The 22,181-nt window shown below is 52.8% G+C and overlaps 6 protein-coding genes across 6 annotated transcripts; 4 read left to right on the forward strand and 2 right to left on the reverse strand.

Moving 5' to 3' along the window:
• Positions 1 to 764: 764 nt before the first annotated feature.
• On the reverse strand, positions 765 to 5,403 carry COCCADRAFT_22008 (uncharacterized protein; the record flags this gene model as incomplete). Its single annotated transcript, XM_007708830.1, has 4 exons — positions 765 to 1,772; positions 1,821 to 4,935; positions 5,044 to 5,205; positions 5,348 to 5,403. 4 exons carry the CDS (start codon positions 5,401 to 5,403, stop codon positions 765 to 767), a joined length of 4,341 nt encoding a protein of 1,446 aa, XP_007707020.1.
• A 360-nt stretch (positions 5,404 to 5,763) lies between these two features.
• On the forward strand, positions 5,764 to 7,281 carry COCCADRAFT_695 (uncharacterized protein; the record flags this gene model as incomplete). The annotated part of the gene is made up of 1 exon (XM_007708799.1): positions 5,764 to 7,281. One exon carries the CDS (start codon positions 5,764 to 5,766, stop codon positions 7,279 to 7,281), a length of 1,518 nt encoding a protein of 505 aa, XP_007706989.1.
• Positions 7,282 to 7,418: 137 nt separating this feature from the next.
• Positions 7,419 to 11,651, reverse strand: COCCADRAFT_82507 (uncharacterized protein; the record flags this gene model as incomplete). Its single annotated transcript, XM_007708921.1, has 3 exons — positions 7,419 to 10,025; positions 10,084 to 10,173; positions 10,230 to 11,651. The coding sequence occupies 3 exons, from the start codon at positions 11,649 to 11,651 to the stop codon at positions 7,419 to 7,421; spliced, it is 4,119 nt and encodes a 1,372-aa protein (XP_007707111.1).
• A 697-nt stretch (positions 11,652 to 12,348) lies between these two features.
• On the forward strand, positions 12,349 to 14,673 carry COCCADRAFT_32342 (uncharacterized protein; the record flags this gene model as incomplete). Its single annotated transcript, XM_007708861.1, has 2 exons — positions 12,349 to 14,439; positions 14,506 to 14,673. The coding sequence occupies 2 exons, from the start codon at positions 12,349 to 12,351 to the stop codon at positions 14,671 to 14,673; spliced, it is 2,259 nt and encodes a 752-aa protein (XP_007707051.1).
• A 1,367-nt stretch (positions 14,674 to 16,040) lies between these two features.
• On the forward strand, positions 16,041 to 16,190 carry COCCADRAFT_82544 (uncharacterized protein; the record flags this gene model as incomplete). Its single annotated transcript, XM_007708922.1, has 1 exon — positions 16,041 to 16,190. A coding segment is annotated over one exon (150 nt), but the record flags the coding sequence as incomplete, so codon positions are not given.
• Positions 16,191 to 17,520: 1,330 nt separating this feature from the next.
• COCCADRAFT_32343 (uncharacterized protein) lies at positions 17,521 to 21,259 on the forward strand (the record flags this gene model as incomplete). The annotated part of the gene is made up of 7 exons (XM_007708862.1): positions 17,521 to 17,525; positions 17,661 to 17,731; positions 17,854 to 18,085; positions 18,170 to 19,939; positions 20,086 to 20,117; positions 20,616 to 20,781; positions 20,842 to 21,259. The coding sequence occupies 7 exons, from the start codon at positions 17,521 to 17,523 to the stop codon at positions 21,257 to 21,259; spliced, it is 2,694 nt and encodes an 897-aa protein (XP_007707052.1).
• Between the last annotated feature and the right edge of the window lie 922 nt (positions 21,260 to 22,181).

Here is a 22,181-nt window from a genome sequence, read left to right on the forward strand (position 1 = left end):
GCGATTGCCTGGGACTTGCGCGGCGAAGAGGCAAACTTCTCTATTCGAGCGGTGGTAAATACTTGAATCCAAAGGATTGAGCAAGGCGACTGGTCCGAAACGGTAGGTTGACCACAGGTAAAAACTGCGACAGAGTGTAGTGGCTGTGGGTGGAGATGTTCGGAGGTGAAGTTGTTAGTCCGCACTTCATGTTCTTTGTGCCCTCTCTCACCGCCCTGACGGTGAACGTGCGTCCCCACACGAAGGCCCGAGTTCTTGACCACGTTCATTCAAAGAGACTACCCAACATCAAGACGTAATAGTACAAAACCAAGAGAAATACAATCAATAATGAATGATTCTATCAGTTACATACTCAATCATACTTCACATAAACAGTAATGCCAGGCAAGAAACATTGGTTAAGATAATTGTCCTCGACAGTATGCTCGAGTTGTTTGATATTCAGAAGGTTCTACGGGCTTTTTCTACAAGCCTCGTTGACAGGAAGCGCAATGTAGCTAGCAAAAGCTGGAAAAGACCAATTCCTCCTCACCTGTCCACAGTCCCACTGCCCAAAACACCTTGCCTCTACAATTCGCAATAGCGCCGCCAAACGCCAATAACACCATGCTTTCTCAACTAGGCATTTCCTCCACTGTGCACCATGAAACAGATTTCTCACGCTTTAGAAGAACAATGCTAAACAAGCAACATTAAAAGTATATACAGGGCAATGATGAGGAGGCGTTTTCGCACGAGGCCCCTACTGCCAATCGGGACACCTAGGTCCGGTTGATCTGCGCTTGCTGCATGCCCGGACTCTGTTGCATTTGCGGGTTTTGCGGCGTCGCGCTTCGACTGGGCGGTCGGCCATTCAGTCCTGGACTACCGGCTTGCTGTCTGGCCATCAGCCGCTGTTGCTGAACAAGTTGCTGCTGATAGTTCTGTACCGCATTTGGCTGAGAAGTGTTGGCCATGCCACCATTCTGCTGGAAGTACTGGTTGTTCGCCATTTGCGGACCAGGTGATACGCCAGGTGATCCAGCTGCTGCGTTCATTGCCTGTGTACGTTGCTTAGCCAGGAAACGGGAGAGGTGGTCGGAGGCCTGTTTTGTGACTTGTTCTGGGGTCCAGTCCGGATGCTGTACCTTTAGTTGATTTTGGAATTGGAGGAGTTGAGGCATGTGCCCGCTGGATAAGGGACGTGCAGGGGTTTGCATGTTTCCGTTGCCCTGGTTGATCCGTGGAGATCCGGCGTTGTTCGACATTCCATTCATCGCACTGTTCATGGTTCCATTCATGGCGCCATTCATGTTTTGATTCGGCATGGATGCCATCATGTTCGCGTTTGGCATGCCGTTCATACCCATGCCCTGGGACAGATTGGTAGCCATGTTGATTTGTTGTTGCTGGAGTTGGAATTGATGTTGTTGGTTAGCGTTGAACTGGCCTCTTTGCATTGCCATACGCATCTGTTCCGGCGGGCCCATACGTTGTCCGTTCTGCATGTTACCCTGCATCTGGGCCTGGGGAACACCTGGCGTGCCCATGGGGACACCAGACATGTTACCATTTCCGAAATTAGCTGGTATGCCCTGCTGGGATTGATGCCCCCTGGCAGCCATTGTCGGGCCGTTCTGACCCTGCTGCATAGACGCATTAGCCATTTGTGGAGGAACATTGTTGTTGCCCCCAGGCGTGCCATTACGTTGCATTTGGTTGCTGACACCGTTCGTCATCCCTGCTTGTGCCTGCATCTGTGCCTGCTGCCGTTGTGCTGCCATTTGTTGCTGTGGGGTGTCAGAAGCGTACAAACGTTCGAAAAAGGGGTATCTTACTCTAGCCATCATCTCCTGCGCCATTTGCCGTTGCTTCAGCTTCTCTTCGCGTTCCCACTTGAGACGACTGAACTCTTGAGGCGTGTGAACGGTGTTCTTTGGTGGCGCAGGTTCGTGTGCCTTGCGAAGCGCCGCGGCCTTTTGGGACTCGGCTTGCTTGTGGGCAGCAGATTCGCGTTTTCTGGCTAACTTGCGCATGCCATCAATAATGGCGAGATGGCGGTTCTCCCTTCTCCTCTCAACTCTGATCGGCGTGGTTGTGGGTCTTCTTCGTGGCTGGCCTGGTGTCTGTCCCTGTTGTTGCTGTTGCTGCTGTTGGGCCTGGAACTGAGCAAACACAGTCTTGTTGGCTTGCTCCAACCGACCCTGGTAGGTGCGGAAGTACTGTGTCTTTGACATTTCTGCTGGCAGTCCCTCAAGCTGCACCCAACGTTCGAAGCATTCCCAGGGTGTCCGGCGACCTGATCCAGATACAAACAGCGATGGTAAAGACAGTTGCTGAGAGACCAGAGACCAGTTGAAGGTATACTCCTTGACCAACGCTCGCAGTTTTTGGTCTTCCTCCCATAACCACTGCGACGGAGTCCGGTTCTCGAAGAAAGACACAGTAGGCATATTGAACTCTGTTGGCGGCCTGAACTGGTGGGCGGCTTGCAAACGGTCACGGACATGCTTGTTCTCAGCATTAAACAATGCAACATTGGTCATCTCTGGTGGAAGATCATTGCGGCAGAACAGTCTGCGGCCTGGAGTAGATGGCATCGAATGTTCTGCTGAGGTTCCACATCGACTCGGCGGTGTCGAAGGCTCATCTTCAGAGTCGTAGTCGTATCTACTTCGCTTCTTTGGTGGGCCTTGGATTTGTGAAACGAGCTTTCCAGTGACAAACTTCGAAACAGGAAGAATAGGGGGTTCCGTTAAAGAAAATGGATTGGTGTCGCTGGAGCCCTCGAACATAGGATCATAAAGCGGTAGTTCCCGGAACATGGTATCGCTGGCAGGCGTGCGATTGATCTTCATGACGACATCGTTGTATCCTAGGGAAAAGAGACCAGCAGGAGGGTTGGCGTTGACGGGTGTGAGAACATCATCATCGTCGCCATAAGACTCACTCTCTGTCTCATGCGTACTAGAATGGACGAGGTCTGGCGTGGGGGCATCATTCATATCTTCGTCGTTGCTTGTGCGCCTTGCAGTCTTCGGGATGTATGCATTGACCCGTAGGCTTGCTCTCTCTTCCGGTGAGCAACTCACGTACTCAGCACACCACTCTGCAAACGTAGCAGCAAGAGCCTTCTTCCATTTCCTTTCTTCTTTGAAATCCGTCTGCATCCACTTCATTTCGAGGAGCAGCTGGTCTTGGTGGGTAAAGGGACGTTCGGGTTCGGCTGCCTTTTGAAGTTGTCGTAAAGACCACCGGTTGGCGTTTTGTAGCTGATACACTCTCTTGAGGATTTTGTAGTCTTGATGTTCACGAATCATTGCAAGTGCTCCTGCTGTCGACACCGTCTTTCTTGCAGATGCAACAAGGTCCTGTAAGGGTACAGACCGCGGAGGGTGATGAGCCTGGTATTTGAACAGTCCCTCCAGGTAATCTCGACTGGAATCTTCCGAAGCACCCTGAAGAGAGGCATAGTCCTCATTATATGATTGCAGGGCTTTCGATGCTCGCGTTGGGGTCTTCTTTGCAAACACAATAGTCGAGACTTGCTGGGATTTGCGCTGGGTAGTCCTCGCTCGAGGAGGACTGGTGGAAGCCGACAGGTTGCTCGAACGAGGTGTGAGGATCGACTTGTGAGCCGCCTTGTCTGAGATGATTTCGGAAACAGATTTTTGTCGAATTGCTCCAGAAGCGACGCGGGTGGTCATACGGTCGTTGTGAGAGTTGTGCCGTTGGGGTGAGGTTGCACCCCGCGTGTCTGTCGCCGGTGCATCACGCATCTCGGTATCCACGTCAGCAGGGGGTGTGGGGTGATCAACAGTAGCGGAAATAGGTTGCGATTGGCTGTTTCTGCGATCGGCATTGTCACGGTCCAGGGCCGAAGGTTCCGCAGCGACCGTAGCTGGCGTTGGCAACGAGTCAACCGCATTGTCTTGGGCAGTCTTCCACTCAGTCGACTGGTCCGTGTCTGGAACATTATTGCGTGAAACATGGTCGATACCCTCGGTCAACGAATGCACGTCGCTTCCGGGCTGTGATTCGCCTAAGCGGCTCTTTCCGTCTCTCGCTATGCGTATTGCTTGCTCATCTTCTAGCTGCTTTTCGATGTCGGGTGTGGGAGAGTCCTCTTCACGTGCTCGAGCATGTTTCCTTGCTTCCGTCATTCGTTTCTGCAGCGCACGCTCATGGTCTTCCTTGACTTGTTGAGCAGCGGGGTCGAGGACATCGTCGTCTGGTAGCGGTACATTGTTGCGTTCCTTGTAGGCTTCCATGTCTGGGCTGGTGTCGGGAGAGTGATGTTGAGCATGTGGTGTTGCTTGAGAGTACGGTCCGACAGTTGATGATGGCGAGGACACATCAATGGATGTATGTGTGGGGAGGTTGGCAAGGCGTTCTTCTTCCTTTCGTTCCTTTTCAGCAGCCTTGCTCAGCCTCTTTTCCGTATCCTGCAGCCTGGCTTCTTGCTCCTCTTTCGGTGGCAGATGTACGACCTGTGGTGACTTGGGCTGGTCTTCGGTTGCCGAAGCATCTACATCTTCGTCCATTGGCGGGGCGACATCCTTGGGGTCTGCAGCAGGGCTATCGGCGGCAGAATCGTTCTGATCTCGTGCATCCTGGACAGCATCGGCTGCTTCAAGGTTGACCTTTTTCGTTTCCTCCTCTTCCGCAGGGGGCGTTTTTACATGCGGTGTCTTTACCCGAGGAACAACATTAATAGTGTCGCTTGGCATTGATGCGTCGACTATGTTCTTGGGTTGGATTGCATCAGAGGGCGAGGCAGAGGCAGCGCGCAGTTGATCCTCAAGGCCAGGGGTACCGACGGCTGAGGACGGCGATGATTTTGCGAAGACTGATTTGGTGGGATTCAGGAATGGTAGTGTGCTAGAGGGCGTTGTTTGAGTATCCGTGTGGGCCACGGGGTAGGGTAAAGATGCATCGTTGAAGCGTCGACCTCTAGAGACGCGACCGTGTTAGCAGATTGGGGGGCAGCAGCGACGACGCGAACAACAACAGTAACTGTAGCGACAGTACAGCGACAATGCAGGGGGAGAGGCATCTTACTTTGAAATGTCGTTTTCTTCGAGAAAACGCAGTTCGTCTTCGTCTGGTTCGTTGTAGACGAAGTCCTCTGGTCTGGGCTGGTGCCCGTTCAGAGTGGCATTGCAGCAGCCTGTTACCTTCCAGAGAGCCCGGAAATGGCGCTGCAACGTCGTGGATGCGAGTCTGGAAACATGACATTAGCACCACACCACAACAACGCGCTATCAAAATAAACGGAGCGATTTTTCGGTGTCGCATTGCCGCATTTGATCGATATTATCGCTCAAATGGCAAACGCGATGCACAGTTGTCGAGCATGACTTACGCGGCTTCATTTGTCTTCTCCTGGCGTAGGGTTTCCCGTAAACTGTCGAGGGACATATGAAGGCCGACTAACGGAGGCCGACATCCGTTATCCACGAGTGCCGCCGTTGTGATGAATTATGGGGGATGGTGGTCGCGTTGGTTGATGAAAAGGTGGTATGCGATATACTGGGCTTGATGCGCGGGACTTGCGAGAACGTGAGGGAAAGAGCACCCGCTTTCGCTGTTGCGCGCCGCATTGCAGGGTTGGGGCGATAAGCCCTGCCTAGCTTAGGCCCAATAGGTCTCCGCGGATGGCACCATGCTGTTTTGGGACTAGCCCGGCTTGCTGCATCAAAAAACTTCTGGATCTTGGACACCAGCGCGCGGAGAAGCAACAACAACAGCAACGCCAGCAAAAGAAACACATAATCCACAATGGTCAAGAGGAAGAGAGAGAACGGCGAGACCGCTGCTGCTGCCAAGGCCTTGAAGAGCAGGAAAAACGATGTTGCATCCAAATTCAAGGAGCTTGCAGTAGAGGAAGCCACCGAAGTGCAGACCGTTGCAGAGAATGGCAATGCGATTCCAGACACAACAACCATCCAAGTAATTACTGGGTCTTACGAAAGAGTTCTCCATGGCTTTGCAGCGTCTATCCCAAGTACCCTCCTTACTGGCCAAGACGATGCCTCAGCCCCAGAATCCGACGCTCCAAAAGTTGACTTTACCGACACTTTTCTCTTCAACGCCCATGCATCCGCCATCCGCTGCATGGCGCTCTCTCCCCTGTCCGACGAAACCTCCAAAATCACGCTCGCAACCGGCAGCACAGACGAGCGCATAAATTTGTACTCAATTTCAACAGCACCGCCTTCAAAAAACCGACCCAAACTCCCTTCCCTCAACGGCGGCTCCATCACCGAGAACCCCAAAAACAAGGAACTCGGATCCCTCCTCCACCACTCCTCTAACATTACAGCACTCTACTTCCCCACAAGAAGCAAGCTCCTGAGCTCAGCCGAAGACAGCACCATTGCTATTACAAGAACACGTGACTGGACCGCTCTCTCAACCATCAAAGCCCCAATACCCAAACCCCAAGGCCGACCCAGCGGCGACACCGCGGGCCCTGGCGAAGTTCCCTCCGGTATCAACGACTTTGCCGTGCACCCCAGCATGAAACTCATGCTCAGCGTCGGCAAAGGCGAAAAATGCATGCGCCTATGGAATCTTGTTACCGGCAAAAAAGCCGGCGTCCTTAACTTTGACCGCAACATCCTGGGTGCCGTAGGCGAAGGTCGCTTTTCCTCTGGCGAAGCCCGACGCGTACTGTGGGATCCAGAAGGCGAGGAATTCGCAGTCGGATTCGACCGCGCACTCGTCGTTTTCACCATCGATTCCAAACCCAAGGCCAAAATCGCACCAGAGCCCAGATCAAAAATTCACCAGATAATGTATCTGCCTAAGACGATGCAGAGAGAAAGTATTCTCCTCGTTTCCACGGAAGACGGCCGCGTACTCGTCTACGACACCAGCAAAACTACCTCCAACGAAGACGATGCCAAAGCAGGGAAACCAAAGCAAGATATCCCAGAAGCCAAACTCCTCGCCCAAATCGGTGGTCCAGCCGCAGGACTAACGGGACGAGTAAAAGACTTTGAAATCTTACCACTTTCACAATCTACCTGTGTCATCGTCACCGCGTCCAGCGATGGCACAGTGCGTCTCTGGGCACTAAACACCTCCGATCTCGACAGCCAGGCCGAGCAAGACGGAGAAAGTAAAAAGGGCTTCTCAGCACCCCAGGTTGGAAAACTACTAGGCTCGTATTCTACAGGCACGCGAATCACGTGTTTAAAAGCTTTTCCCATGACGGGTACACCGGATGATGACGACGACGAAGTCGAAGAGGAGGAAAAGAAAGAAGATTCAAGTAGTGATGATAGCGAGTAGCCCCTCAAAAAAATAATATCTCTTTTTACTTTCCCCGCACATCAAGGGGGATATGCAGCAAAAATTAAAATAACCATTTAATCCCATACTACGTTTTCACACCCCCAAAACTCCTCCTCTCTCCCGCAGCAGTTTCTTCACAAATTCATAGTAACAGTCATACTATTACTATGCACCAAAAGCGTAGGCGGCAACCCCTGACACAAGACTTCCAAATCACTAATATACTTTACGCTTTCCGCTTCACTTTCACACGTGCCTTGTAGTGGACTCGGCAGCGTTGTGAAAATAACAGCTGTATTCGAACTATGGCGTTGCATGAGTTCGTTTAGGATGAGGTGCTGGGCGCGGCAAGGGAGGTCGTTGAAGGATAGGGGTAGGGATTGGTGGGTTGGGAAGCCTGAGGCGAGAGAGGGGGTTGTGCTGGTGCCGGGTTGGGTAGGGGGTGGTTGGCAGGTGGATGCGGGGTGGGTGGAGGAAGGGGGTGGGAGGGTGCTTGTTTGGACGGCGGAAGAAGAGGTTGTGTCGAGTGGGTTTTCGGTGGGTGCTAAGTTGGGTTTGGGGGTATCGACGAACATGATGGAGGGGCCTCGGGCGTCTTCTTCTGTGGAGACGGCGGCGCGGGGGGTGGGGTTCGATGTGAATTTTGGGAGAGATTGGCGGCGGATGGGGGGAGCGATGGTTGGAGGGTTTGGGTGGGAGGAGCCAGAGATCTGGGAGGAGGAGCTGGCTACGCTGTGGGATTTTGGATGCTTTTCAGCTCGGAGGATGGCGGTATCGGAAGCGCTGGCGTTGGAATGGGGTTTGAGAGGCGTTACAGATTGTGAGGTTGGTCTGTCTTCGCCTTGTGAAGAGGCGTCTTTGCGGTTGCCTTTCCAGATAGCCTTGCGGAGGTCGAGCTGGCGGGAGAAGAATGAAGTGCTTGGTGCTGTTTTTCTGCGTCGCAGCGACGTGGTAGGGCCATCTTGATTGTCCTCGTCACTTGATGCGTCCAGATCGTATTCGTCGAAGTTACTGCCGCTGACCACGGCTTCGCTATCTGACGCTACGCCCTCGTCATCAGCATCGTCATCTTCTCGCTCAAGTTCTGCATTGATGGATGGTTGCGTATCACTGTCACTGTCCTCAAGTAGAGCGGCAGGCAACCTCTGACTCCGCATTGTAAATCTACCACTTTCTCCAACTGACGACCTGCGCTTAGCCTTTCGTAACATCTTTCTTAGTGCAGAGAAGCGTTTCGGGTTAGCATCTTGCCTGCCATGTTGAAACGAAGCAATTGGCCAGCTTGTGACAGCTTCAAGAATGTCGACCGTCTGCTCCAATTCCTGACTGGCAGTCAGACCCTCCGGTTGGCGAAGCCGCTTGATGTCTTGCCACCAGCGCTCATCTTCGAGAGAGTAATCGATATCTCGCCCAGTCTGGTCAAAGTCTCCTTCGTCGCGCCCGTTGATGATGACCTCGTACATTCCCAAGTCTCCAGATGATAGCCAAAAGACGTGGACCTCGGCCTCGATACGTAGATTGCGCAACAAGGTGGAAACACGCCCTCGCTCCTCTTCCACATCTGTCTCATATTCGACGAAGACACATACCCTCAGCTTGTATATGCGTTTCCACGACGGCACAGTGTGTAAGATACAACCTAGCTGGAGGATGAGTGTATATGTGTCAAAGTTGGTTGTTAGAACGTTCTTCCGAAGCGGTTCATCGCCAGTAGTGGCAATCTCTGCTGACATCTGGATCGGCCAAAGATCAATGTATTCCTTGGACGGGTCGTCAATATCAATTTCACCCAAGCCGAGCAAATTGAGCGTTTTTTGCTTTGTTGTTGGCTTTGCGGGTGGTACCTCAAGCTCTTGAAAGCCCTTGGCTATGGCAACGTTTGCTTGGAGCCTCGTAATGAGGTCTTCTATGATGGTGACATAGCTGCGAATTGCAATTGCATTTTCTGGCTTCATGGCGTCAGTAGGGAGCGCACTGTGTGTGTTACCAGTCACACGGCATCTGGCTGCTGCTTGTATAGCCTTCCGAGATATGGGGTGGTTTGCAGCCTTGCTAGTAGGTCGTGAGGGCTGAGGTGATGGGATTCCCACTGATGGCTGTGCTTGCCTCAGCTCGGGCAAATTGTAGAAACCCATGACGACAATGTTTGGTCTCATGCCACCCAAACCTGCACCGAGTACAATGTTGCGAGCACCCCACTCTATGGTAGGTGAGATAGTGATATTCACAAACGCTTTGATCCTGGAGAAATCAATATACTTTGTCCAAGACTGTTGTTGCCGTCTGGCCTCGGGCACAGCTTCGCCAAAGTTATCGGAGACAATGACATGTCCTAGGACAAAGAGGCCTCCTTTCTTCAGAGAGTTGCAAAACTGAATCAATTTATACTGCCGCCTTGGATCATTGACTAGGAGCAGAATTTGTGGTCTCCAGAACTTGACATGTTCTTGACGCAGACGGAGTAGGTATTTTCGAACCTGATGGAAGATGAGATTTTGACTGACGTCTCCCCAGGGCTTTGGAGGCGTTGTGTAATGGATCAAGAGGAAAAGGACCATCAACAGACCTACGCAGCCGGAAGCATAGAAGCCATCAACAAAGAACATAGTTGCTCCGCATGCAACAGTTCCCATCGCAGCTGTCTGCCAGCTGAAATGGTGAAACGAAGGCCGAAAATTTGGGGCAGATCCAATTCTAAGCAAGAAACAAGCCAAGTTGGTGACAAGGAATGTCATGAGATACTAGAGATGATTAGGTTATGAAACTAGAAGTATAAGATATATTCGTAAGCAGACATACTGTCATTGTGATGAAGGATGCAATTTGGTTGATGTCGGCAAACATGGTGATTTGGGCAATGACATAGGTGATTACGATAGCGTAGATTGGCTGTGATGGGTTAGATATCAGGAGTATATGTTCGTTGTCCAAGTGGGAGAACGTACTTCATCCGATTTCTTGGTACCTTGACCAAACAATGAAAGTCCTGGAATAAGATGATCTCGAGAAAGAGCTTGCAAGAGCTTGGAGGAACCAATAACACCCATGAGTACTGAAAACAATGATGTCGCCATCTCGCCAGCAAGAATGACGGCACCAGAAATGTTGGTTAGTTGAATAACATTGGTATTACTGTAGAGGGTCTCGCGGGTTACGGATGCCGCCATGGCAAAAATGACAAGGGTGTATAGGACAAAGGTCAACCCTATGCCGTACAGGGTGCCCTTTGGGATGGCTTTACTGGGGTGCTTCAAGTCTCCGCTCATGCTCGCACCAGCGAGAATGCCTCCTGTGGCAGGGAAGAGAATACCGAAGAGGTCTTGGAAATTTTCACGGTGATGGATTACACTGCCTGCCGCGCCGCGGGTGAAGTGAGGAAGCAGGTTCTGACGAAAGGTGTCCATACTAAGGCCTGTAAACACAACATGCTCCTTGGGCTCAGCAAACGGAGGCAAGGCTACGGCTGAGAGGGGAATGCTGATGGTCGCGATAAGCAGAACGACTAGCAGTCCATTGCTACAACGTGCAAACAGCCCACTACCAGCTAGACAAATGATGGTAGATGCGACTAAGACGATGGTAGCCCATAAGAACTGCCACCAATAGCTCTGGGGCATCCACTCTGCCATGTTACCTCCATGGGTCCCAAAGTTCTCAATGAGACAGTCGATCAAGCCGACGGCGTTTAGAGAGGTATTGAAGACGGAGCCAAGGTAGTAGACGATACCGATACTTCCCCCAAACTCTGGTCCCAGACTTCTCGAGATGAGGTAGTAGGCGCCTCCGCCCCTGACGGTGCCGTTGGTAGCGATTGCAGAAATGCTCAGGGTAGTCAAGAGATTTATGGCATAAGCGGCAATCAACATGGCCATTATGCCAACGAGTCCAGCCTGACCCAGGAGGAAGCCAAATCGCAGAAACATCAAAATGGACAAGACATTGAGGGTGACGGGGACGAAGACGCCGGCAAAGGTGCCTAGCTTGTCTGTGCCTCCAACGGGTCTGGGGAAAGCCCCAGGCCGTGGTTTGGAGGACTCGGTCATGGGGGGTGTCTTGCCATGACTTGCGGGTTCCTGGCCAGAGGCTTTTCGAGATGCAGTGAACAAGTTAGAGAACCATCCGCCTACACCTCGCTGTTGATGTTCAGTCTCTTGCGAGCCATCCAAGCTATTGGCATGCTGCTGTCCGCTGCCGGCTAGGAGCGGAGTGCCCTCAGTCGGTGGTGATGCCGGGGGTGACTGCTGGGCAAAAGAGCGGCGATGCAGTCGCTCCGTGTCGTCACGGGCAGTACGAGCAGCAAAGTTTGAGCGTGCCCTGGGCAATGGGCGTCTAGTCAGTTCGTTGTTGGCATTGTCTGCATCGGTCATGGTCCAGGCATGTGTAAAACCTGGTTCCGGGCACGTGTGGATGGTTACGTCGACGGGGGTCAGAGCGCAGGCGCGGGATCCGCCGATGGTGCTCTTGTAGGTATGTATCGTCACAAGACTGTTGAGACGACCAGACGGGAAGACTGCCGGACGGAAAGGAGCAGCGGTGGCTAGGCTGGAAGAGTGCTGATAGCGCAACTATGTATGTTCGCAGAAAACAAAGCCAGCCAGCGGGCGTAGGATGCAAGCATGAAGTCATTGGCCATGGGGGAGGAATGCGTAGCCTCAGTTAGCGCCTTAGCCTCATTCACCGTTGGGGAACATGCAGGGAGGCCGTGATATGGTCATCCCGCGCCCCACGCCTCGGCCAAATGACCTCAGCCTCCCGCTCGGCATAGACAATCACCGTCGGACCAGTCCGTCCTTCTGAGTCCTCTCGTTGTGCTGGCGTGCCTCTTGTCTTGCTGTCTTGCCCTCCGTCTCGTCCACATCGACTCGACACTTTTCGCGTTTTGCCTGCAATTCACGCGCAGACACGCATCCAAAGTCCGTCTGCATCGCCAAGGTACATCTGCAGGTCCCCTGTATCGCGGCCTTGCATACTTGCACCAGAAGAGGCAGATAAGCGAAGCTTCCTACTTTTGTTATCGCAACCCGTTCTGCCTCGATCCTCTCTCGATACACGACGCGACCCAAAATGGCGGCAGACCGTTCCTCGTCCTCGAATCCGCCCGCAGCGTCGTCGTCTTCTGCACGAGCATCTCGCCAAAGCTCTCCAGCCGAGGCCCAATCCATTCGCGCAAGCTCGACGGCAAGGCTGGGTTCATCGATTCCCTCTCTGCCCAACGGCTCGCCAGCCATACGCCAAATACCCACGCCCTCGCAGACTGCAAACTCGCCGTCAATACAAACACCTCTGCCTGGACGCGCAGACCCGCACTCGTCGCTTCCTGGGCCATCCGAGTCGAACCTCTCGTCGGCACTGAGGGAATCGTTGGGCAACTCTCCTCCACGATTCGGCACGCCTCCGATACGTCCCCTCTCTCCCGCCCAGGAAGCCGCCCCTCGCGGCCCTCCTAGTCACTATGGCTCGTTCGACGGCCGTGGCCGCTCCCCTGTTCCCTACGAAGACCCCGAGATTGTCCGTCGCCATCTCGTCGGACACTATGCCTCGCCTAGCCGCTCCAACCGCGGCCAGATAGGCGACGACGATGCACAGTCGACCGGCATGCGACCTGAAGATGACGAGGAGCAGTTTTCCAGTCTGCAGCTTCAGGGCGGTGATATTACGCGACAGATCTACAGGTGGAGCGAGCAGCAGCAGGCCGAGGAGCAGGGCAAGATGCAGCGCAGCAAGAGCTTCCACGGGCCTCGTCGCAGGCCTGAGGACGAGGCGCTCGACATTGACTCGATCCGACAGCCAGGTGGTTTCCGACGCAACTACATTCGCAGAGCCGCGGGTAGCCCTTCGCCCGCACCCGGCCCGGCTGGATACGGTACTGTCCAGCAGTCTCGGCAGCAGCCCCCAGTCTTTACCAGCAACTTTCTCGAGTTCCTTACTCTGTACGGCCACTTTGCTGGTGAGTCTTTGGAAGAGGACGACGAGGTGCTAGGACCTGATGAGTACTTTTCGTCTGATGCTCTGGACTCTGGTGCGCAGAGCGAGGACGAAGACAGAGAGTATGGCGAGTCGAGTGCCCTTCTTACGCCAGGGAAGCGCAGGAGACGCAAGCCCAAGAAGACCGGTACAGGTTCTCCCACCGGTGCGGCTTTGCTTCTCCTCAAGTCGTTTGTCGGTACCGGTGTACTCTTCCTGCCACGAGCCTTCCTCAACGGTGGCATGGTCTTCTCCAACCTCGTACTTCTCGCAGTAGCCGGTCTCTCCTACACGTGCTTCGTTCTTCTCGTCTCTACCCGTCTCGCCGTCGAACACTCTTTCGGAGACATGGGCTTCCATCTGTACGGCAACTGGATGCGCAACATGATCAACTCCTCCCTCGTCGTCTCACAAATCGGTTTCTCCTCCGCCTACATTGTCTTCGTATCCGAGAACCTGCAAGCCTTTGTCCTCGCCGTGTCAAACTGTAAAACCTTCATCGACATCAAATACATGATCATGATGCAAATGGCCATTTTCCTGCCCTTGTCTCTTTACCGCAACATCAATCACATCCAGAAACTAGCGCTGGTGGCCGACCTCTTCATCCTCATGGGTCTCGTATACCTCTACTACTACGATATCTTTACCATTGTGGATCAAGGTGGCATCTCCGACATTGCCAACTTCAACGCCAAGGACTGGACTTTGTTCATCGGCACGGCAATCTTCACCTTTGAAGGCATCGGTCTCATCATCCCCATCCAGACTGGCATGAAGGATCCCAAGAAATTCCCCAAGGTACTCGGTGGCGTCATGATCATCATCACCGTTGTGTTCCTCAGCGCCGGTGCCCTTTCCTATGCCGCGTTCGGTTCCAAGACGAAGACTGTCGTCCTGCTGAATATGCCCCAAGACAACAAATTCGTCAATGGCGTGCAGTTTATCTACTCGCTGGCTATCTTGCTTTCCACCCCGCTGCAAATCTACCCTGCGATTGAAATCACCAGTCAACAATTGTTCAGTCGCACCGGCAAGTACAACCCCTATGTCAAGTGGAAGAAGAATTTTTTCCGCTTCTTCATGGTGCTCGTTTGTGCGACGCTGGCGTGGGCTGGTGCGGGCGATCTGGATAAGTTTGTTAGTCTTGTAGGCAGCTTTGCGTGTATCCCGCTTGTGTTTATTTATCCTGTAAGTTCTTCCCTTCTAAAGTACACTGCATCTTGTCAGAGGTTCTTGACTAACGAAACAATACAGCCTATGCTTCATTACCGTGCCGTCGCCCGCACAACTACCGCTCGCGCTTTGGATGTCCTGCTCTGCATCGTCGGTGCAATCAGCATGGTATACACAACCACCCTTACCGTCGAGAGTTGGATCCAGGGTGGAGCACCCAAGGCCCCTGGGTACTGTGATAGCAAGTAGTTGACTGCCACTGTTTCCAACTCTTTTTTTTCACACTGTTTTTTTTTTGCTACCCGCCACGTTATTCTTTACCCTTGCTTTTTTTCCCTTTGAGAACGAAGTTCAAGTTTTGCATCACGCGTCATGGCATTTACAGCGATACGGGGAACATGCAAATTTTGAGGTTCTCATGCAAAGGTGGAAGGGGGAGTTTGTTGGGGTTTGATAAGGGATTATTTTGTATGTAACGATAAATTGGTATGTGTGCATTTTTGTATGGATAGAGTGACAGAGTTATATGTGGATTGGCTCTTTTTTTTGGCTATTGGTAATTAGGATGCGAATGTGGCAGTCTCATCGACTTGTTCTTTTCCTCCGTTTTGTGTATTCATTGGATAAAGTCTCACGTTCCATTCCCATAGAAGGAGAAGATACTCGTACATCGTATTCACAAAACCAGTCACGTGCAAGCAGCCAAACTTTCCAACCAAGCAAACAAACCAAAAAGTCACGTGGTAGTCATCTTATTATCCCACCTTATACTACTACACTTTTTATCCCTCGTCCGAGGAATATTCCGTCCGAGTATATCCCGACTTGAACCTACAAGGCTACACTAACAAAACCCCCCCAGCCTCACTCTCTCATATCTCTTACTCATGGAATAGTAAGAAAAACCGGCTCATGAGAAAAGGGCAATAAAAAATACGAGGATTTAGCGGGGAAGGGGGTTTTTTTCTGGTAAAAGTGGGGAGGGGGAAGGGTTTAAAGTAGCAAACAGCATGGCAGGAAAAGATCGAAGATGATGAATAATAATAATAATAAAAATAAGATCGAAGATGTTAGATTTTAAATACATATAGGAACGTGAGTTGAAGGGGAGGGGAGGGGGAGGAGAAGAATCAGGATTGCTAAACTTTATTGAGAAAGAAGGCTTGCACTTGCAAGGCTGAGACTAAAAGGTTGGGTGCCAAGAAAAAAATGATGGGTGAGATAGAGTGAGATAGAGTGAGCGAAGCATGTGAGATTGAGAAATGGCGTGCGGCTGAAAAGTATGAATTGCGCCACTGGTTTTTCTGACGAAAAGATGGATTGTAAGATGGGTAAGAGAGAGAGAGAGAGGGAGAGAGGCGAAACTGGGCTGGGGCTGGCTGGCGGGGCGGGGCGGGGGTGGTCAAAGGCGGTCAGTCAGAGGAAAGAAAAAGAAGAAAGAAGGGAAATGTGGCCTCTTTGGCAAAGCCAGGCTTTGCTGGATCAATAGTATTTTGCGAAGCACAAAGGGGAAACGATCTGATTGAGTGGATGGGGGGGGGGGGGAAGAGCAGAGACACGCCCGCTGGTTCTGGTTGGGACCATGTGGAAAAAGAGCCGGTCTGGCATTTCCCCCTCCTCCTCCTCCTCCCCCCTCCCCATCCGCTCCCCTCGCAACCTATTCTCCTCCCCCCACCTCACCCGGCACGCCTTCCTCGTCTAGCTCATCGCATACACTCGTGCAGCGGACTTTGCTAGCAGCGCTAGACGCGAAGAGGCAACTTTGAGATTGTTGGCAATATGGGCAAAAAGTCGCCAATTTCTCACCGTGTTTGCTGCCAAAACTGGGCTCAACGGGGGAAATGGGTTGGGTTGGGTTCAGCTGGGGGGCACGTTGAGGGTCGGAGCTGATGATTCGACCCTGTGGCGGGGTAAGACAATAACGCCCAGTGGCGTTTTTTTCTCTTTGCAAGTCTTGCAGTACGTGGTGCTGTTTTTTTTTGCTTTTGGGGGTTTGTTTTACGGCTTCTGGTTCGCGCGCGGCTTGCCGGCCGGACATGCAGGGTGCTGGAGAGGCAGATGGGTTGGTGGTTTTCTCTTCACCGTCTGATGGACGTACATACTTACTATCCAAAACAGTCATGGGTGAGTGGAGAGCTCTGGAGCGCGGGTAGAGCTCCGCCGTTAGTGGGACATGAAGCCTGAGGGCAGTTCCCACTTTGTTTATTTGCTTGCATTGGGCTTTTTTGTTTTGTTGTTTGTTTATGTTTTTTCTGTACGCATATACCGTACATACATATACATATGTAGGTAGGTATGCACGCGGTACCAGCACAGCACACAGAGTCTCGAGCAAACAAAGAATCAAACGTGATTGACAGGCCGATTGATGCGTCGTGCTTAGCTCTGTGTCGGGAGCTGCAACCCGGTACTGCTGACGTAGCATGTAGGAGTCGTGTATAGGGGGGGTTGTATTGGCGAGCAATTGCCTTACTACAGGATTAGAAATGCTTCCCGTAAGCAGTCCCCAGTTTGGGGGATTGGCCACGGACAGAATGTATTGAGTAGCATTGAGCAGAGAATTTACCAGCATATCGATTTACAAAATGGTCGAGTGTTGAGTTAGTGTTTCTATTTTGGAGGTGCTGCGCCTCGCGGTCCCTGAGCAGCGATGGGTATGGCGGGCGATCGATCCAGGAACGGCAACGGGGTGACTGTGCACCCATTGGCCGCTGCAACCATCGCGGAACCCGATGGGACAGGGCCCATGACGGGCGACGAGGGACGGGCGTGCATCGTCAGTCCGTTGCGCAAGGCTCGTCGAGTATACGAGCTTCAGGCGTGGTAGAGCGGCGCTACGGGTGGGTGCGATACGCTGCATTGGCGAGACTAGCCAGGTGGAGTGGACAAGGGCGCCGCTGGGGGCATGCTGCTCAGTGCTTGGCTTGAGACGTATAAGTCAAACACACCACCGCTCTTTTCTCTCCTCACATATCCTGTCCATACCATCCCCTTCCCCCCTCCCCGTTATCTTGTCCCTGCTGCCAATTCACCCCCACCGACAACCCTACAATCGCTTCCCATTTGTAATCGACTCCCCTCTTTCGTTTCTTCGCCATGTGGTAAGTTCCCACTGCCCCCGCCCTGCAGCTGTAGACCACCACAGCACACGCACACGCAGAGAATACACACAGAGAGAGAGACCATATCGATGGAATCAATGCAACATTGCCCGCTGACCACTCTACCCTCAACAGCGGAATCTTCGGTTACATCAACTACCTGGTGGAGAAGGACAGGAAGTACATTCTCGACACACTGATCAATGGTAAGTGGCACACCCAATTCACTGTCCTCACTAGCTCTCTGCCTACGGGTCTGGTTCTGTTGAGGACGGCGGGGTTTCACAATGACGACAGCTGACCTTTTGCTTTTTTCCTCCCTGTCCAGGTCTGCAACGCCTAGAATACCGCGGCTACGACTCCGCCGGTCTCGCTGTCGACGGTGACAAGAAGAACGAGGTCTACGCCGTCAAGGAGGTTGGCAAGGTCGCCTCTCTCAAGAAGCTCGTCGAGGAGCAGAACTTCGACCTCGGAAAGGTCTTTGACTCGCACGCCGGTATCGCCCACACACGATGGGCGACCCACGGTCCCCCCTCGCGTGTCAACTGCCATCCCCACAGGTATGTTTGTCTTGTCTGGCTGCTCAATGCACCCCTTTCAGGCCCGCCACTACACTCTGCTCGTGCTGACGCCCCCACCTCCAGGTCTGACCCCAACTGGGAGTTCTCCGTCGTCCACAACGGTATCATCACAAACTACAAGGAACTCAAGACCCTGCTCGAGAGCAAGGGCTTCAAGTTCGAGACGGAGACGGATACTGAGGCTATTGCCAAGCTCACAAAGTACATCTACAACGAGCACCCAGACCTGAGCTTCCCATCGCTCGTCAAGGCTGTCATCAAGGAGCTCCAGGGTGCTTTTGGTCTCCTTGTCAAGTCTGTCCACTACCCCCATGAGGTTGTGGCTGCCCGCAAGGGTTCTCCCCTTGTCATTGGTGTACGGACACAGAAGAAGATGAAGGTCGACTTTGTCGATGTCGAGTACAACGACGAGGGTGCTGCTCTCCCCGCCGAGAGCGCTGCCCACAACGTTGCCTTGAAGAAGTCGAACAACTTGCTCGCTCCCCCAGACAAGTCGCTCCTCCACCGATCGCAATCTCGCGCTTTCCTCTCGGACGACGGTGCCCCAATGCCCACCGAGTTCTTCCTCTCCTCCGACCCATCTTCCATTGTCGAGCACACCAAGAAGGTCCTGTACCTCGAGGATGACGACATTGCACACATCCACGAGGGCTCGCTGAACATTCACCGCCTGCACAAGGATGACGGATCCTCCAACGTCCGTACCATTCAGACCCTCGAGATCCAGCTCCAGGAGATCATGAAGGGCCGCTTCGACCATTTCATGCAAAAGGAGATTTTCGAGCAGCCCGAGTCTGTCGTTAACGCCATGCGTGGACGTCTCGACCCTGTCAACAAGACCGTCACACTTGGTGGTCTCCGCCAGTACATCTCCACCATCAGGCGATGCAGGAGGATCATTTTCATTGCCTGCGGTACTTCTTACCACTCCTGTATGGCTGTTCGTGGTGTCTTTGAGGAGCTTACCGAGATCCCCATTGCCGTTGAGTTGGCCTCTGACTTCCTCGACCGCCAAGCACCCGTCTTCCGTGACGACACTTGCGTCTTCGTCTCGCAATCCGGTGAGACTGCCGACTCGCTCGGTGCTCTCCGCTACTGCTTGGAGCGTGGTGCCCTGACTGTTGGTATTGTCAACACTGTCGGTTCCTCCATCTCCCTCCTCACCCACTGCGGTGTCCACATCAACGCCGGTCCCGAAATCGGTGTTGCCTCCACCAAGGCCTACACCTCGCAGTTCGTCTGCATGGTCATGTTTGCCCTATCGCTCAGTGAGGACCGTGCCTCGAAGCAGAAGAGGCGGGAGGAGATTGTCGAGGGTCTTGGCAAGATCTCTGACCAGTTCAAGGAGGTGCTCAAGCTCGACCAGCCTATCAAGAAGCTCTGCGAGAGGTTCAAGAACCAGAAGTCTCTGCTCCTGCTCGGACGTGGCTCTCAGCACGCCACCGCGCTTGAGGGTGCCCTGAAGATCAAGGAAATCTCATACCTCCACTGCGAGGCTGTCATGTCTGGAGAGCTCAAGCACGGTGTCTTGGCTCTGGTCGACGAGAACCTCCCCATTGTCATGATCCTGACCCGAGACGACATCTTTGCCAAGTCGCTCAACGCATACCAGCAAGTCATTGCCCGTAGCGGTCGTCCAATCATCATCTGCAACGAGAACGATCCCGAGTTCCCTGCTGACAAGACTGACAAGATTGAGGTACCCAAGAACGTCGATGTTCTTCAGGGTCTCATCAACGTCATTCCTCTGCAACTCATGTCATACTGGATGGCAGTTGCCGAGGGCGTCAACGTTGACATGCCCCGTAACCTTGCCAAGTCTGTGACTGTCGAGTAAGCAAGCGTTTGTGTAGTTTACATGGCGTTCTCTGGGCTTAGAGAAGCTATGTATCATTTGGGATTTGGACTAGATGTGGGATTTATGAATGGAAGCTCTGGACGCAGCTCATGTGTATGGCATTGAATTTTACGATATCTAGGATGCAGAGCGATGCGTTTTGCGCAGCTTGTGGTACTAGACGAAATGAACACAATATCTCTTCATTACTTGTATTCCTTTTGCTCATATGTGGTACCACATGGTATTGATTGCGTGTATGGGAGGGTGATGTGGGTGCCCGCATGGGTCGGTGAGGGTCTAGTCACATCGCGGCGTTTCACCCCCCTGGTCCGATGACAGCATTGTCAGAATTGGGGATCCCTGTCTCTCGGTTGCGGGGCAGCCTCATGGTAGTGCGCCGGTTCCTGCATCCTTGAACCCGCTCTCAAGGCCAAGCTTACGATACCCCGACGGTTCCAGAGCTACCTGCGCATACTTCTTCCTCCTCTAAACTTCTGCTGCATACAATCGGATATATACGGAATTTTACCATGGCATCCCTCAAAGGTCCCGGCGCGCCAAAGACATACGATGGTCCGTATCTCTCGAATGCCAATGCCAACCCCGCCCCCACCACCACTACATCCTTCACCCGCCCTCAGGAGCTCCATGCTGACGAGATACGAACAGGTTCTGGACTGCGCATTGGTATCGTTCACGCACGATGGAACACCAAGATTATTGATGCACTGCTCGAGGGCACAAGGAAGAAGCTGAGGGAAGCGGGTGTCAAGGATGAGAATATCGTTGTGCAGGATGTGCCTGGGAGCTACGAGCTGCCGTATGCTGTTAAGCAGTATGTGGATCATGGAGAAAAAAAAGGAAGGAAAGTTGAAGCTAACAGTCAAATCAACAGACTATACTCAGCATCCCAGATCCAATCCTCCAACACAGGCGTCGTAGGCGCAGCAGCCGACCTTCTTGGCTCGACATCCGATCTGACGGCGCTCACCGGACAGTCAGCTGCCAAAGTATCCAACCAGCCGTTTGACGCTATAATCGCCATTGGCGTGCTTATCAAGGGAGAGACTATGCACTTTGAGTACATTGCCGACGCAGTCAGCCACGGACTCATGAGGCTGCAACTGGACAACAACGTGCCCGTCATCTTTGGGCTGCTGACGCTATTGAGCGACGAGCAAGGACTCATGAGAGCGGGAATTGGCGGAAGCGACGGCAAGTCTGGACATAACCATGGAGAAGACTGGGGGAGCGCAGCAGTCGAGCTAGGTGTTAAGAGGAAGGGGTGGGTCGAGGGTAAATTTGTCGAATAAAGTATTGTGAATGGAAAAGATGCGCATAGCTTGTGAGAGCTGGACGCACGCAGAGACAGTTTCTGCTAGTATATACTACAAAAAAATCCAAGAGTCATTTGTGACACAAGCATGGACATTTCTCAATTGCTGACAGACAAGGTCAAACTCTATTGTAGCAATTGCGCATATTACGTTCTGACACAATGCGAGCATTGGATTTGCCCTAGGATCATGTTCCAGTAGCCTCCGATATGCTAGTTTTGGTCTTAGCGGTTTTTTTTCTACACCTGCGCCCTTCTGGTCAAAGTAAGAACCACGCCACGTTAGTACATGGAGAGTCACGAGCCAGCCTTCATAAACTACGCGCATGTAGCGTCAAGGTATCTTCCCTCCAGCCTTAGACTGCTTCTTCTGTGCTGCGCAGTTTTGGTATCTTCCAGCCGGGCTGTGCATATATGTGGCAGTGCTAGTGTGGCAACCGGCGCAAGGCGATGGCGATGACGCTGTCAGAGTTGGCAACGGGCGGGACGTGCTTTGGCACAGTTTGGTGCGCAGATGCGAAATTCAGTGTCTGGGTAGTATTTTCAGGCGATTTCTGATGCTGGAGTTTATGCGACCGTGATGGCTGTGCCGTAAAGGTGCATTGTCAGAGGGCAGTCGGGTTGATGAAGGATGGTTGGCAACAAGAGCACTCTCCTTTTCTCCTATGGGCCGCTAGCTTGGCAGCCGGGATCCGCAACCTCACCTCGCAACCTCATATTCCTCAAAGACTGCCTTCACTCAATACAAGCCCCATCTGTGTGAGCGGAGCGCCGTGGACTGGATCGCCCATCTCGTCCGTTTGCCTTTTCCATCTCTTTTCCTCTTTACCGCCCCTGTCCGGCCCTCCTGACACGTCCTCAGTACGCGGGTGCGCGTTGTCCCATACAACCCTGTTGCA

The sequence above is a fragment of the Bipolaris zeicola genome (assembly GCF_000523435.1).
Source record: "Bipolaris zeicola 26-R-13 unplaced genomic scaffold scaffold_4, whole genome shotgun sequence".
Classification (NCBI taxonomy): domain Eukaryota; kingdom Fungi; phylum Ascomycota; class Dothideomycetes; order Pleosporales; family Pleosporaceae; genus Bipolaris; species Bipolaris zeicola.